Below are 18,280 nucleotides of genomic sequence, written 5' to 3' on the forward strand. Positions count from 1 at the left end.
TGTGCCTCAAATTGTGTTGTGGCGTTCTAACAGAAATATCGTTTATTGAACCACCTACCAATTCAGTGTCAATAGCGGAGGGAAACCCCCTGACCACAAAACACCCACAAAACCAGCTATGTCTGGAAATATATTCGACAATCAAAGTGATGCCGAAATGGATCTTTCTGTAAGTACTCAAATTCCAATCAATTTGATGAATAATCCGAATACAATCTAAATTTTTACAATGAAACACAACAAAAATAACAAAACGGGTAAGGCAAGCATTTTTATTCAATATGATATAGGCCCGTATCATGTCTATATCAAGAATAGCTCTACTGAGTTTAAAGGTAAACTAAATTCGTTAAAGATTGGTGAAATTATTTTGTTTAACTTTCCTAAAGCAGACAATATGATTTCAAGTATAGAAGCCATCGGCCGAAATAAAATTAAAGACAAATGCAAAAATTATAAAACTGCTAATAACCTCATCAAACCAAAACTCTAGAAATATTTAGTTTAAATAATTTAGATCTGTATATTCCAAAATTTCTTTTACACAGACAAGGAGTGATTAGGCATACAGATTTATCGGAAGAGTATATAAAAAATAGAATTAAACAATATGATAGTCATTGCGTATTTGAAATTGCAAAAGTTAAAAAAATTACGCGTAAAGTAGAAAAAGTTGTCGAATATGTCCCTACTAAGTCTTGTATTGTAACCTTTAAATCGCAACTTTTACCTAAATATATAGTCATCAATAAGGTTATTAAAGAAGTTGAAATATATAAACGGAAAGTTCTGTTATGCTTTAACTGTATTAGATATGACCACTTAAGAAGTCAGTGTAGGAGTCAGAAAAGATGTAATAGATGCCAAGAAACTCATAATTCAAAGGATTGTACAAAAGTTGACTTCACACAAGTATGTTCAGTTGTAAGGGGAATCACTTGACTACAAATTTAGGCACGTGCACAGAATTCAGACAACAAAATTTAATAAAAAAGACAATGGGTTTAACAAACATTAATTTTTATGATGCAAATAAAAAAGTACATTAGAATTCATAACGTAGTATTCTTAGGACCAATACTGCAAACAATGATACAAATTTTCCACAAAATTCACAACCTTATACTTCCACCCAGGGAACTTTGCTAAATTTATATTTAATCCTCACGCAAATACCAGCAGGCCGAATAAAAGGTAGAAACCAAATAATTCAGACCTAACTGATATAGCTAGAAAAGAAATATTATCTATAGTTTCCCATCCAAAACATCCTGAGGGAATAGTTAAAAGTCAATTCTATCAAAAAAACTACAATATTGCAGATTCACGGTCAGAAGAGTTAAATCCTTCTGTAATAAATATTATATTAGATTCGGTTCTAATAATTGTTAATTCCATTGAACAAAATAATAATTTTAATATTTCAAAAGCTGATGTAATTCAGATAAGTAGTAACCATTTTAACCAAAATCTAGCATCAAATTCGCAGACTTAAATAAAATTAACATATTACAATGAAACTGTCGTTCAGCAGTTCACTGAAACTATAGCTCTATTATCTGAAACCTGGTTCAAACGGGGAAAATATTATAATTTTAAAGAATTTAATTGCGCTTGAGCTGACCGCCCTGATGGATATGGCGATTATGCCATCTTTTTAAAATCCAACATAATTTATGAAGAAATAAACTTTTAAAATACGTATTCATTTACATAAAATATAAGTGTATTTCAATAAAAATTTCAGATTTCAAGAAACCTTTACATATAATTTCTCTATATAATGAACCCAGGAACAAAGTTTTAATTCAACAATATACCAATTTTTTAGAAAATATACCAAAAACATTTATAGTCGGAGGCAATTTTAACTCACACAATTTGGCATGGGACTGCGAAGTTGATGATAGATTAGGTAAAGATCTTCTAGATGCTATAGAATATTGTAATTTAGAATATTTAAACGACGGGTCTCCCACTCCCATTTGTTCCCGAGATATTGCCTCTTATTTTCGTTGGAATACTCTACAAGAACCTCATACATCTAATCATGTGCAAATTATTTTTTCATCACAAAGTTTCTCTGTAGCAGAAGCCACATCCAATACAAAACATAGAATATGGAACCTTAGCAGAGCCAATTGGATGATGTATACCAGTACTTTGGAAACAATGAAAATACCATTAATCTACAAAGAATTGTTGACAAATATAAACCAGGCAGCCAACGTCGCTATTTCAAAACATTCTTCCATTAAAGAAACAAACAAAGGTCGTATTCCGAAACCATGGTGGAACAATCATTGTCAGTTAGCTGCTGAAAATAGAAAACATGCGTTTATTAATTATAAACAGAACCCAACGCTCCAAAACCTAGTGGATTCTAAACGACTAGATGCTATTGCAAAGAAAATCTTCAAACAGAAGAAAAAAGAAGAATTCGATTGAATTTTGCGAAAACCTAAACTCAAGAACACCAACAAAAGATGTCTGGCGAAAAGTTAATTGTTTTAAAAACCGCAAACAAGTCAACAAAGTACCTATTGATCCAGAAGATACATGGTTGCAGGAATTCCACAGAAAAATGGCCCCGTCATCGGTTCCAAATAACGACACTGTACAAGAACATATCCAACCCCAACCCAGACAAAACCACAGCTTTCACGAAAATTTTCATCTATGGGAATTGCATCGAGCCCTTGAACAAAGAAATAATACATCTTCAGGTATAAACAATGTGTCATATTCGCTGTTATACAATTTACCGATCCAAATAGTTGGAAAGAGTACCTGGTAATTCCGATGTAAAAACCTGGCAGACCAGAACGTGATCCAAGTTCTTACCGACCTATCTCCTTATCTTCATGTATTTTAAAAACATTCGAAAGAATAATTAAAAATAGATTTGAACATTGGCTAGAATACGATGGTATACTTCCAAGTTCCCAATAGCATTTTCGCAAGTCTAGGTTCACTCAAGATGCAACTATAGCTCTAGTTACTTCAATTCAAGCTTAATTTTACATCAAATAAGTCTACTGCAGCTACGTTTCATGATATTTCCGCTGCTTTTGATAATGTCAATGTAGACATTATTTATAAAATCTTTATATTCTAACAGACTAACTTTTTTAAAAATTAATAATGAGGAATTTTCATACCCCCGACTGACTATTATTGGATTGCCACAGGGAGTATTTTATGCTTGATTTTATATATCCTGCACAATATAGATTTTGCAGTTAGTAAAAATTAACCATACAAAAATTCTTCAATATGCTGATGATGTTGTTTTATATACAGCAGGAAAATTGTTAAGTATCTATGAGGATATTTTGAAAGCCACGTTAGAAATCGTAAATCAGTGCTATGAAGAAATAGGATTATTAATTTCTTACCCGAACTTGAGGTATGTTAATTTTCACAAAAATATAGAGTTCTACAAAGCAATCTTCATCATCATTGGTGTTACAGCCCTATAAAAGAGCCTCGACCTTCCCAAGTCTATTACACCAGTCAGTTCTATCCATTCCCAACTGTTGCCAGTTTTCTGCGCCTATTTGTCTACCATCCTCATCTACACCATCCTTCCATCTGAGTTTTGGCCTACCCCTACTTCTACTTCCCACAGGTTGCGACATAAGGATTCTTCTTGGAGGGTTGTTCTGCTGTGATCTTGCCAGATGTACTGCCCATCTTAGTCTTCCTATTTTTATAAAGGATACTACATCTTTACCACCAAATATATGTTTATATCTGTAATATATCTCGTAGTTGTACCTCGTTTTCAAACACCGTTTTCACAGATGCCACCGAATAGTCTTCTCAGGATCCTTCGTTCAAATATAAGCAGGAGATTTTCATCTGCCTTGGAAATGGTCCATGTCTCCGACCCATATATCAACACTGAATGTATAAGGGTTTTGTATATGGTTATTTTTGTTTTTTGGCTTAAGTTTCTGCTTCTCATATGTCTACTCAGTCCAAAATAGCATTTATTTGCTAGGATTATTCTTCGCTTGATTTCTTTCGTCATGACGTTCTCCTTGGTGATCAGTGAGCCTAAGTATGTGAATTTGTCCACCACTTCAAAGGCAGAATTATCAACCGTGAATTGGTGGCCGATGTTTCTGGCTCTATTGTTGGGTGTTGATGCCATTATCTTAGTTTTATCTTCATTTACTTGCAGGCCCATATGTTTTGAGGCGTTTGACAAGGTGGTATACATTTCTTCTAGCTTGCGTGTTGTGCGGGAAACTAGGTCGACATCATCTGCATATGCCAAAATTTGGGATGATTTATTAAACATGTTTTCTCTGTTGTCTATTTGGGCATCCCTGACCGCCTTTTCCAGAGCTATGTTTAAAAGGAGACACGCCAGCGCATCTCACTGTCGCAGCCCAACATGCGTTTCAAATGCCTGTGATTGTTCGCCCTGTATTTCGACTTTGCAAACAACTTTACGCATTGTAGCCTTAACCAATCTTATCAGTTGATCGGGGATGTGGAATTCATCCATGGCTTCATACAATTTATTTCTTAGGACACTATCATAGGCCGATTTGAAGTCTACGAAAAGATGGTATGTGTCGATATTGAATTCATTGGTTTTTTCCAGTATTTGTCTTAGCACAAAGATCTGGTCTGTTGTTGATCGACCAGGCCTAAAACCACTTTGATATTCGCCAAGAAGCTCCTCTGAATATGCACTCGGGCGACCATATAAAATACTCGAAAATATTTTGTATGCTGTATTAAGGAGGGTTATTCCCCTATAGTTTCTGCATTCTAATTCATCGCCCTTTTTGTGTAGCGGGCAAACGATTCCAATACACCACTCTTCTGGGATTTGTTCCTCATTCCAGGCTCTCAGTATGATTGTATATATATATATATATATATATATATATATATATATATATATATATATATATATGATTAGTCAGAGGATTTTTAGGTGTTTTATTGCATCCCGTACTTCCTGAATTGATGGAGGCTCCAATGGTGTATTGTTGTTTGCTCCTGGGGGTGTTTGCTTTGGATCTTCTACTTCGATAGTAAGTAGTTCTTTATAGTGTTCCACCCACCTTTTCAATACTTCTTCTTTTGTATTGAGTATATGCCCCTCCTTATCCTTACATAGTCCGATCCTTGGTTTAAATTTTTTTCTTGCTTTAGTTAGATTTTTATAGAATTTTCTTGTTTGATTTTCCTTTTTTAATGCCTCAAGTTCTTCCAATATTCTATTTTCATAAGTTCGCATTTTTTTTCGATGGACGTACTTCTCTTCTCTTCTGAGATCTTTATATTTTTGTTCTTTTTCTCGGGTTCTTCTTTGCTGCATCAGTTTATATGCATTGTTCTTTCTTCTTGTAATGTCCTCGCACTCAGCATCGAACCACTCATTGCGTGGTGGTGGTCTTTGCGGCCCTAGAATGTTATTTGCTGCGTCTTTAATGTAATTTTTACACACTTCCCATTGTTCACTAATTGTTAGATTCTCTTTAGTTGTGTATTTAGTTTCGATATAGTTTTACTTAATCTTAATGCGGGAAAATTTAATTTCCCTATAAAAAACTGTATTAAGTACCTTGCTACCTATCTCGACAGGAAAATGTTATGGAAAGATCACATTCATCAAATTGTTAAAAAATCAGGAAACTCAATGAACATTTTAAGAGCTTTCTGTAAAACAAATTGGGGAGCAGACCCAAATATTGCTTTGATGTTTTACCGGAACATGATCAGGCTGATTTTCGACTATAACTGTCATTTATCTGAATCAGCGGCCAATACGCATTTAAACAAACTTGAAGTTCAAAAAATAAATGCCTGAGATTATGCCTAGGTTATTTAAAATCCACTCCAGTCCAAATAATGGAAAATGAAGCGGTGGAACCTCCATTGCATTTACGCCGTCAATTCCTTAGCAACTTATTTATAATCCGAATTATGTCCAAAAATTGTAAATACCTTCAAGATCTTCATGAGCTATCAGTTTTAGACCTCACCCATAGATACTAAAGAATTAAAAAATCTATACCTTTGGTAGAAAGCTATCTAAGTACGGTAAAATATAACGATATTCTCTATAAAAGCCAAATATACAGCAGAAATGATGACAGTAATGTTTGCTCTTCAGTATGTAGTACTGAATCCGACTAGCAACTATGTTATATTTACTGACAGTAAAAGCGTGATCGACAGATTTAACAACATTCAAACCGTCAAACACATAAACCACATTGAACTGAAAATTCTTAACATTCTGTATGAAACTATACAATTAGGATTAAATGTAACAATTACATGGATCAAGGGCCATTCGGGAATCAAAGGCAATTGACAATTTGGCTAAATCAGCATATATGCTCGGAGGAAAAGTAATAAAAAATTTAATTCCAGCGACAGATATTGACACTGTTAGTAGACAAAAACTTAAAAATAATCGGCCTTTACATTACAGAGAATGTAAACTTAAACTTCTATCACTGTAAACCTAGGATAACCTCAGGATGGTTTTACACAGAATCTAATCGACATTTTATAAAGACCATTAATCGGCTGAGAGCAAATTAAACTCTTTCGCCATCTTACATGCACGGAATCGCCTTAACAAATACTTCCAATTGTACTTGTGGCAAAATAGGCGATCTAACACATATTATATTACAATGTGATTTACAAATTAATAATATAAACAAACTTTTTAAAGAATTAATAAACTCTAGTTGTGTAAAGTGTTGTTATCCAATAAACCTTAATCCTTTAATATTTTTAAATAATATGGAAAGTCTTCATTGCATTTACAAACATGTTAAAATATGCAAATACAAGTTGTAAATCGTGTATAGGCATAATCTGTTAACGTGTTTAAAAAAAACCAAAAAACAAAATAAATGTATGCCACAAATTAATAAAAAAAGACATAAAAGAATTAAGTAAATGTAAATAGAACAAAAAAAAAATAAAAAAAAACAAACAAAAAAACTAAAAACACTACAAAACAAACAAAAAAACAAAAAAAAGAAGACAGAAACAACAAAAAAAAACCAAAGAAAAAACGGGTAGATAATAAAAGAATAAAAAAACAAAATAAAAATATATCAAAACAAAATTTATGTGTCCATAAAAATATTAGGTATATGTAGTATTAACATTCGGATAACAAGAAAATTTTGAAATTAGATTTTGATTTTAGATTATGAATCATTAATCAATAATAAATAAAATTCAGTCGACTTTAACAACAAACAAAAACAAGTCTGGCTAATTTGCTTCATTGGCTGTGTATTTCCTTTTAAGTTATTAAGAAAGTTTATTACCTTGGAATTGGATATAAATCAAACACACTATCCCACATAAACTGAAAATAATCTGGAATGACCTATGGAGACTCCAAATGGACAAATCTTGTTGAGGTCAAACATTGAATTGGGCTTCAGATTATCCTGGATGGTAAGAAAATGTATTTTTTAACACTCGGCTGCTTAATTCTCACTTAAAACCATGTGGAATTCTTAAAATCTTGGAAACGCTGTTTTTCAAAAACCTTTTCATGGACTACAGCATCCAACTATCCAACAAGACGGTGATTAACTAACTTACAAAACAAAGACTGCCAAATAGCATTTTGAGAATAAATTTACCTCTTAACTCATGATTTGAAACAAAAAAATTGCCGGTTTGTTTTAAAAACTGTATGCCGAGATCTTTGCTGTTCCGAACCCAATCTGCTTCTCCTCTAACTGCTACTATACTACACATTACTAAATTTCCGATGACAAATAACAAATAAGGAATAACAATAACGACTTTTAAGAAAATCCTGACTAAAAAATGAAACCGGCTGCTTTGGCAGCGGTTCATCGAACAGTGTCTTCATCAATCCAAATCATTCTCTTCCCCGCATCACCAACCTACATGAAAATATTTATATTTATTTGACGGGAAATATCCGTGTGAAATCAAAATCAAACAAAATCAATTTGTGTTATTATAAACAGAATAAAAATTGTAATATTATCAATCTCAGCGATACAAAAATATTGAGAATATTTTTCGGTGTTTGAACATATACGTGCGATTAGGTAGCAGCAGGAAGTACCGACCCTTAGGGTCAGAAGATCGAACGAAGATGCTAGGAATCGATGGAAGTGGTGGCTTCGCTGGGAGCAAACACAGATTCACAATGGATTATAGAGTCAATTATAATGATGATGGTGATTCTTAATATACACAGCATCTATGTCATAGAAATAACAGACATAGTTTAGTGAATAATGAATATTTTACACAACTAGCATCACTTAATTCATTAAATATGATTTCAATTATTATACCCCATAAGAAAAGAGATTTTATAATCATCGTGTAAGAAAAAGCTGATTTAAGAAGCAAATATGTTTAGACTACCTATAATTTCAATTGTCTACAACAGCTTTTCATATCAAATTCATCTTATTATTTTTGGTTTTACCAAATTTTGGGAGAATCCCCAAAATCCCCATTTATATATAATACAAATACCTAGATCAAGTAAAAGATAAAATATAATGCATCCGTAGACAATTATATATATTAATTTAATAAATCTAAACAGATAAAACGACGTCCTTTGTTATTTATAGCGTCTGCATTGATCAAATTGTTAATTGTCTGTAAAAATAACTTATAAGAAATTAAAAAAAAAATAATTTCACACCTACCGCCCACTTTTCAAAAAAGACTTTTTTTAAGTACATATTTACTGATAAAATCTGTCAAGTGTTTTATTAATTATTTTATTGAAGAGTTTGGATAAGGGATATGACCTAGCAATTAAAATTGTATATAAAGTAAACTCACACAATACGAATTTGTCAAATTAAAGAACCATGCATTTAAGATTGGTCATTTTTTGCTCGTTGCTCTATGTTGCAACTAAAGGGGTAAGTTTTGTTTTATTTTAGATTTAACAAAATGAAACAATTCAAAATCAAACATTTTTTGACAATATCAATTTTATTTCCAAAAATAAAAAAAAAATAAACATATCTACCGAATGCATATCGGCATATTACTCCAACCGTATTATCTCACTATGTAAATTATAAAATAAACCTATGTTTTAATATAGATAAGACGAAATGCTCGATGGTTTGAACTCGAATTTGCCTTGAAAATCGTTATTTTCTTTTTGTTTTCAGTTATAAATAGTTATGTTTATAAATCGAAAACAATCAAATGTCCCAATTTAAATAAAATTGAGACCAATTTGCCCTTGGCCGACTTCTTAAACCTTATACTAGGGTAACTCGCGAATGTGATTATGCAAAATTTTTCATATTTTTATCCATATCCAATATTTTATCGAACGAACTCGAGACATTCGACTTATGAAGTTTCTAATTCGAAATTAATATTAATTCTCAAAACGCAATATTAAATTTCTGAAATTTGTATAATGTTAGAACTTATTGAAAATAGCACTGGATACATCATTAGCTACTCTTAATATCATATTCTTACTCTTAATCGTATTATTACTTTTTATTTTAGGTACTTTCAACACCTCTAATTCAAACGCAATCAAACGAAGATGACTTAATAGTTGAGTTGGACAATTTGGGCAAAATCCGTGGACATATACTTCAAAGTTCCGAAGGAAACGATTTCTACGCTTTTCAAGAAATTCCCTATGCAGAACCTCCTGTAGGAAAACTCAGATTTAGGGTAAATATTTATTGTTACTTAATAGTGATTAGCAAGTGCAGTGAGTAAGTAAACAAAAAAAAACGAATTTTTAAACGAAAACCACAACTAAATGGAATAAAAATTAAGTTTAGGCAAAATTACGTCTTTCTTGAACAATATCCTAAATTATGAATTCCGGCACCATGCTTGATGTAAAATATGTTGTTAGTTCTTTAACCAGTAATACCAGGTATAGTTGATTTTTCGCTCGATAGAACCAATGAATATCCTGTAAATATTCATCGGTTGATTGACATAATCTATTTCGATATTGTAGTCACTTGGTACTTCAATTTATTATTTCTATTAGGATAATTGATTTGATTAGTTAAAATGAACTTTTAGGCTTTTCACCATAATGTATTCGATTTATTTGGACTAAATGTATTCCTAGGTTATTACCGGGAAAGTACGGCTTGTTAAACCCTTTCTTCAAATATTGTACAAGTGACTTTTGAAATATTATAGTTTCTGCTCTGTAGTAAAATGTAGTTCACTCTTTTGATGAACCAAATAAGATGAATATTTTGACATTTTATAACAGTACGAACACGAACGGTGTAGTTAATATTGTAAACAGATTATATTCCATCAAGGTTGCTTTTATCATATTTTAAAAGTGTTAGAATATATAGCCAAGTATATATGTGAAAAACGTCTACTCTTGTAACCATGATGAAATTAAAAAAAAAATCAATTAAAATATACATACAGAAATATTGTTTTATAGTATCAGCAATCGGTCTGTGGGGAATATAACACTATTTGTGTTTTATGTCTCAATATTTGGTCACGAATTTGTGACTTCGTCAGGAGAAAACTGTAAATTTATTAGAATAACTATTAGATATAAACAAAGTAAAAATTTCAATAGTTACAACTAAAAGAGTAAAATTTAAATTTTGTTAACATATCTAAATGATATTTGTTTGATTTTAATTTATTTAGGAGTTATGCTAACCACAAGTTTTACGCTTTTAGTTGTAAGTATTAAAATATTCACTTTGTTTACAATTAAAAGTTATTCTAATAAATTTACAGTTTTCTCCTGAAGAAGTCACAAACTATTACGTTATCACAATACGTAATCGTCATTATCCCAAGAGATATACGTAATAACATCAATAAGCAGAGAAAGAAAAAAAAAAATAGAACCTTATGTTCATAAGGAAGACCTAGAGATTGTGTAAAGTATAAATCATATTTGTGCTTATAACACTCTCTTATTTTTTGTACTGAATGTTTAAACCACAGTATATTACTAAAAAATTCTTTAGCAGTATACTGTGCTTAAACGAGGTAAAGAGTTTTTCATTTATAATTGATAAACACTATAACGCAGAATTGAATTGATTTATTTATTAATTTTTCTTTCCTGTTTTCACACTTCATTTTTAAAACTTTTTTCCTTTTTTTTTCGAAGTATCTTAAAAATAAACTAAACAATATAATAACATAAACTAACCGCACTATCACAATTGATTTGATGGATACACCGCGACCACTGCAAAAAAATGACAGTGTGTTTTGTGGCACTCGTTTGTAAACTTTAATTTAAAAATTATATAGCTATTGAGTGAAATAGGTATGTCCTTATTATCAAAACATAATTTCACTCGCAAATTCCTGGACAAATTTTTTAAAAATTATTTTATAGAAATGCGGCCTATATTTAAAATTATTAATGTACTTTTGATAAGAAGGAATAAATACTGGAAATATTCAAACTCTTGTAAGTAAATTTTTAAAACATGTATGTCAGGAGAGTGGTCATAAAAATTGACTTAGTTATTCGTGTCATCAGCAGTTCTTGAATCGATACTAAGTCAGTTGTTGTTAAATCTGACCAATTATTTGCAATTTTAAATTACAAGAGCATGCGCTATAAAATATTATTGCTTGTGTAAATTTCTTGACAATTTATTACGAGATAGAATATTAGGATTTGTGAGATAAAACGTTTATTGATTTTTTAGCCCCCCCAACCTCATCGTCCATGGGATGAAGTGTTAAATGCGACAGAAAATAAAAAAATCTGTACACAAAAACCCGACCCAAATTCAACTGAAGACTGTTTGGTTTTAAACGTATACACACCAGTAGTAAGTTTATTTATATCACATTATTCATTAAACTTAAAGCCTATCCATGTTTAATATCACTGGATAAGATAAGAACATATTTTGATTCTGGACAGCACCAACTTGAAGTCACATCTCATTAAATCTCAGACTTTCGACTTCATTAATTGGTTATCTTTAATAATATTTTATTCTTTATATATATGATATATATTTATATATATATATATATATATATATATATATATATATATATGAACAGACTTCCGAGGAACATATAGGAGAAGCGTAAAAAGCGCAAATTTTTAACTAAAATTTTGGAGTCCTCTAATCAGATTTTTATAATCATAATTTTCGTTTTGTTTCAAAAATATTCATATTAGTAGATAATAATTAAATTTTTTTGTAGAAACCCAGTTCTAACAATTCATTGCCAGTTTTCTTTTGGATTCCTGGTGGGGCATTCGTTACTGGTAGTGGTTCAATAGTTCAATACAACCCAAAACTGTGATTGATTATGATATAATCGTAGTAAACAATAAATTATCGATTAGGGAGCATTTGGTAAGCATTAATATTTTTTAATTCCACGTAGTTATTAAAAGCTAAATATATCATAGCTCAAAAAAAGAGTTTCCAAATATTGCACGAATAAAAAATATAGGATAGATATTTTTGTAATAAGTTTTTCGTTGTGTTGAATTGTCTAGTTTTTGATTAATCTATTACGCTTAAGTATAACGTCTCAAATCTCGTCTATTATCTACCTATGTTTTCGTTGTATATATCATATTTATTTGCTCAATTTTTTTCCTCTTTTCTGTCCATTGGCCTAATTTTCTATAATCATTTTTATCTTAATCCATTTACGTTTTGTTATTCTAATATTTCTACATCAAATTAACTGCTCTTATTCTAATTTCTTTATTAAATTTTATTTTTAGATTACTTTATATATTTATTCCTTATTTTGTACCATTTAGTTTTTTCTAAACTAACTCTTTTTCTAATAGCGCAGTGGTCCGATGTTTCATGTTTATAACGTTTGTTTATGGACTTCATTCATTCCTTTGATTGTTTTTTTACTGGAGTATGTAAATTAATATAATACTAAGACTGTATACACTGTATACATTTTTATTAATTATATATTAAGACTTTATTTTTAAATTCCGTTGACTATCTGCTGGCAATTCACTCAAAAAATTAATTAATATTGCTTAACTCATCGATGTTTCTGTAGTATAGAAATATATTTACACTTATTTTTCAGGATTTTTAACAACACTTGATGAAATATACCAGGAAACTTAGGACTTAAGGACCAACATCTAGCTCTTAAATGGGACACACGACAATATCCATAAATTTGGAGGTGATCCCAAAAAAATAACAGTTTCTGGAGAAAGTGCTGGAAGTATTTCCGTTGGATTCCATTTGCTTAGTAGATTAAGCAAAGGTATGTAATACAGTTATTAAATGAGGATGTGTTCTTCTTCTTCGGTTATTATTTATTTTCAAAAGATTCGATATCATTATAGATAATATATCTTTATTAATTGGTCTTCTAAGAGGTTTACATAAAGCTGCAGTTACTTTTGCAATCCATGATATTTCTCAGAAGTATATATATACCAAATACTAAAGTGCTTCTTTTTATTTTTGTCATTATCTCACGCTCTTTGTTCACCCATTAAAGTATCTTATCATTGTTTATTTCTATTCGTCCATATTTTAAAAATTCGATTCTATCACCACATTTTAAAAATATTATTTAAGTAATTTATCGTAAGGTCCATATCTCAGTACAATGCAAAAGTGTGGAAAATACATAGCAGGCGTAACGTATGGATCTGCAGACCAAAAAGTAAATTATAGCTGCCAAAAACTGTTTCTTATTATGTGCAATTCCTATTGTAATTCCCGTATAGATTTGATATTATTGTCTTGAATTTACTGTGTATATCTTATATCATTGAATTGATGAAGCAATGGCGTCAAGAGACTTAGAAGAAGCAACTGCATATGACAGAAAAAATATAGAAATTGGGGGCGGAGAAGCGGATATAGCCGTAATCAATCCGTTTATTTATATATATATAATATATATATTATATATATATATATATATTAAATATATATATATATATATATATATATATAATATATATATATTTATATATATATATATATATATATTATATATATATATATATATTATAATATATATATATATATAGATATCTTATATCATTACATCTGATGTGTAGCACATCAAATGGTGGATAGTGTTTGCGGCAAACAAAATAAACTGGGCAGCGTTGCTCAGGGTCGCGGAGATGTGGGCGTAACTGTTTTGACCATTCCTATTAGCACATAAGCAACAGAAAAATCGAAAAGAAGAAAAAATTAGGAGATACTAGCTAATCCAGATATATGGGAAAAATAATACTAAGAAACTAAGAACAGTCATAATTAATTTGCCTGAATGGCATTACCTGACATATTATTCCTACGAAAAATAGGACCCAAAAGAGAAATAAACTTAGGGATAACAATGCTCAACTTGGGACACTTTGATACCAATGATCATCATAATGACCGATCGTTCCAATAGTGTGGTTGTAACATTTTTTTACTTTTTTTATATTGATGACTTTGTTATTATAACTAGATGATGATTATTTTGCTTTTTCCAATTTCAGGCCTATTTAGAAGTGTTATTCAACAAAGTGGATCATCAATATCCGGTGTCTTTTATCCAACAAACGACAGAGAACTAGCATTCGAATTTGGCAAAGCACTAAATAGTTCATTTACATCAACAGAATCAAGTGATTTATTAGAATTGTTGCAGCAAGCAAATTATTCAGATTTAGTAGAGCTTCACAATAGGGTAAGTACATATTCATTCTGATTTACTATTGCTATCAGTTTCACTATATGACGATTGTACCATACCTAGTGATCTAAATAGTGAAGAATTGATCTTAGAACATTTGTACAGAATAGGCTTGAAGACATCGTTTCTCAATCTGGCTAGATTATGGACGAAGTCGTTCTTTGAAAAAACATTAGAAAGAAGAGATACTAAATAACAAAAAAAATGAAATTAAGGAAAAGAACAACTCTTCCCAAATCCCGAATCCCAAAAAAACAAAAATGGGGTATACACAAATCAAAGAGAAATAATGCAAATATCATTAAAATAAAAAAGTAAAACAGATAAAATTCACTGTATAGTCAAAGTTCTTATGATGAATGCTGGACGCACTTTCAATAAGATGAAAGCAGTATTTATGCAATGGAAAACTGGGAATAGAAATTAGATCTTGAGTGTTGAGAGATCTCTGCTCTTTTATATAAAGTTGAAGCCGGGAGAATTTCGATCGCAAGTAAAAAAAACAAGCCAGCTTTGAGAAGTGGTGTCATCGAAACACGAAATCACTAAAAAAGATAAAAAAGAAGAAAAAGTCTCAATACTCTAAAGGAAAGGAAAATGAGCTACTTTGGCTACATACTAAGAAATGAAAAATATCAGTTGATGCAATTGGTTATACAATGGAAAGTGGAAGAAAAAACAAAAATTGGGGAGATGACTCACGTCCTGGTTAAAAAATTTAAAGCAGTGGAGTGAAAAACCAACACCAGAACTCTTCAGAACTGCTGCTGAAAATGTAAAATGGTCCGTGAATATCGCCAATTTCCCTAAAGGAAGAAGCACACAAAGAAAAAGAAGAAGACTTAATTAGCGAGAATAACGAGTCTTAATTTTGGAAGCTTTGCCTCGTACACCAGCCAAATACAGTTACAATAATATTTGGATCGACGGAGAGGCGAAGAATAAAGTACAACTGTGAAAAGTGAAAGTAATTAAAATAAAGAGGACATATTAAAAAATAAATACATTTCAACTGAGATACCAAATTAAATTGGGTAACTTAATCAACAGAGGCAATGACACAAATTGCAGGTCCTTCAGCAACGGACGAAAACGGATCTTCACAACTGAAGTTCTAATGGAAAATGGAAAGGATAACCAGAGTTGACCTATTTATAAGAAGATATTCAAATAACAAAATACCGTTTGATGGGCGGGTGGTCTAAATTTTGACGGAACTATTAGGGCTGACGTAAATTAACTACATCTAACGGAAACTTAGATCTTATGGTCAGACTTGTAAAGAATACTTTCTATATATGCAAACATAAGTGGCCGGACTGGATTAACAAAGTTTGTTAATCTAAATTTTGTTAAACTAATAATAAACTCTAAATCTAGTTTGTTAAACTAATAAATTATTAAAATTTACTAAACACCTTAGGACAAAGGTTAGCAAACATACTATAATTATTATAGTGGATACACTATAATTACACTCATTTTTACTTTTGACTATCATGCCTCTACAATAATCTTTAATTCATCTACTAATTTTATTGTACGAGGTGCAAATGAAATACATCGTTAAGAGAAAATCAAAAATAAAATCGGCTCACATTTTAATAGCTGTCCGTACATTTTAATAGGTAATAAGCGGTCCTTTGCTGTAAGCCAGCTATAACAACAAGAATAAAGTTTGAATGACTCTAGTTCGAAACTCAAAACCATCAAAAGTGAAATTTTTTCATGGAAGTCCACAGCCAGAAGTAGAAGATCCCAAACTATTATTACACGTCTACGACTTGGACACTGTAGGTATACTCACGCCTATCTCTTCTTAAATAGTGAACCTCCAAAATGCGAAACATGCAAGACAGTAGACAGAATAAAGCACTTCTTGATAGACTCTCCTAAATATGTAAATCAAAGACAGTTTTACAATTTGGCAAATAACCTGAAAGCACTTCTCAACAACAGTTTTAGTTCCAGACAATTTATTAGGTTAATGTATAAATATTATGTTACACAAAATTTAACTTAATGCATCTGTAACAAATTAATTGTTACAAATATTCAATTGTTCACAAATTGTAATTAATTGTTACAATGATTGATTGTTACAAATGTTAAATTTAATATTATTACAGGAATGTCGCTAATAACCTTTGGGTGGATGCGACTTTGTCTCTTTAAATAAAAAAAAAGAATAAAGTTTGAAATAACAGGAACATCGGCATAAGCTCTAATACTTACTATCTAAATCAATCACTAGTTGTATTGTAAATTGTAAATTGTAAATTGAACTTTCAATTCAATAGTTTAATACCAACAATTATTAATAACTATTAACTAATAACGATAAAACTATTATTTTTTCTCATCTACTATAAAATTTTTAAATATACTATAATTTTACGGCCCTGCCCGAATAATACCATTCTCCAGGGTTGCGAACACGGGACACAAAAAAGATCCACAATAGCTTCCGTAAACAATTATGTAGTAGTAACGGTGAAGTCATAGAATTCAAACCAAGAATTTTTAGCAAAAGAAGACGCGCTAATCAAGCAAACAACCTGGATGAACAGTAATACATGTATTAAGACACTTACAATGAATTTATACATTTCTAATATAAATAATTTATTTCTTAATAGTTTACGTCTGTGTAGAACATCGGGATTTATGGATGCCTTGACCTTTAAGCCTGTTCTTGAGGATGAATCAAACGAGGATGCTTTTATTACCGGACCCATGCATGATGCTGTATTGAACGGTCATTTTAATTTAGTTCCTAATTCTTATCGGACTAAATTCTGAAGAATCTTGATGTTTTTACTAGGTATGTGTGTATTATTTTATTAAATAAGTATTAATTCACTTGTTCATCATAGCGATTTACAATCACGATTTTTCTAGATATTTGAAGTTTATGATTCAAAGTTCTGATCAAAAATAGAACTTATTTAAATTCCTCAATATATCGTGTATATTATAGTTAGGTAAAAAAATTATAAAAATTGGATTTGGCAGATATATATATATATATATATATATATATATATATATATATATATATATATATTATATTATAATCTGTGAATTATGAATGGTATATAGACTACTGGAATATCTGTTAGTTAGTTACTACTAATATTAAGTTGGCTCTAATCGTCAAGTATCTAAATCAAAAAAGTATAATAAATAGTTATGATTGATATTCGAGTGGATGTGTGGAATTAAATTTGAAATTCATTTTGGTAGTACACTACTTTGAATAAATGTATATTGTTATTATCTGAATTGCGTTATTCATCTAGTTGAAAACTCATCTGCCTTTAAGATTAACTTTAGCAGAAATTAAAATTTTTAGTTTTTTTATTTATAATTAATTTTGTAAATTTAAATCAAACATAATTTTTTTTAAACAGTAACTGACTGTAGGTAGAATAGTTATATAACTATAATCTAAGATAATATAACAATTAAACTTAAAATGATATAACAACTTCTAAATGTATAAATAAATATATTTAAAATTTTGAAGTGTAGCTTCTATACTGGCGTTGTATTACTTTTT

The 18,280-nt window shown here is 30.4% G+C and overlaps 2 protein-coding genes across 2 annotated transcripts; both read left to right on the forward strand.

The window, feature by feature from the left end:
- Window positions 1-1,831: 1,831 nt before the first annotated feature.
- LOC140431945 (uncharacterized) lies at window positions 1,832-2,448 on the forward strand (the record flags this gene model as incomplete). Its single annotated transcript, XM_072519812.1, has 1 exon — window positions 1,832-2,448. A coding segment is annotated over one exon (617 nt), but the record flags the coding sequence as incomplete, so codon positions are not given.
- Window positions 2,449-8,846: 6,398 nt separating this feature from the next.
- Window positions 8,847-17,372, forward strand: LOC140431944 (carboxylic ester hydrolase-like). Its single transcript, XM_072519811.1, has 8 exons — window positions 8,847-8,930; window positions 9,541-9,714; window positions 11,712-11,837; window positions 12,226-12,323; window positions 12,371-12,380; window positions 13,152-13,275; window positions 14,522-14,712; window positions 17,358-17,372. Exons 1-8 carry the CDS (start codon window positions 8,877-8,879, stop codon window positions 17,370-17,372), a joined length of 792 nt encoding a protein of 263 aa, XP_072375912.1. The 5' UTR covers window positions 8,847-8,876.
- Window positions 17,373-18,280: the final 908 nt, after the last annotated feature.

Source organism: Diabrotica undecimpunctata, unplaced genomic scaffold (genome assembly GCF_040954645.1).
Source record: "Diabrotica undecimpunctata isolate CICGRU unplaced genomic scaffold, icDiaUnde3 ctg00002321.1, whole genome shotgun sequence".
In the NCBI taxonomy this organism is placed as follows: domain Eukaryota; kingdom Metazoa; phylum Arthropoda; class Insecta; order Coleoptera; family Chrysomelidae; genus Diabrotica; species Diabrotica undecimpunctata.

Bases quoted from the DNA above. Each gene is read 5' to 3' on its own strand.
- LOC140431944 (XM_072519811.1), top strand. From the start codon at position 8,877: ATGCATTTAAGATTGGTCATTTTTTGCTCGTTGCTCTATGTTGCAACT. The intron at 8,931-9,540 runs GTAAGTTTTGTT...TTTTTATTTTAG, and splicing joins TCTATGTTGCAACTAAAGGG to GTACTTTCAACACCTCTAAT. The intron at 13,276-14,521 runs GTATGTAATACA...TTCCAATTTCAG, and splicing joins GCTTAGTAGATTAAGCAAAG to GCCTATTTAGAAGTGTTATT.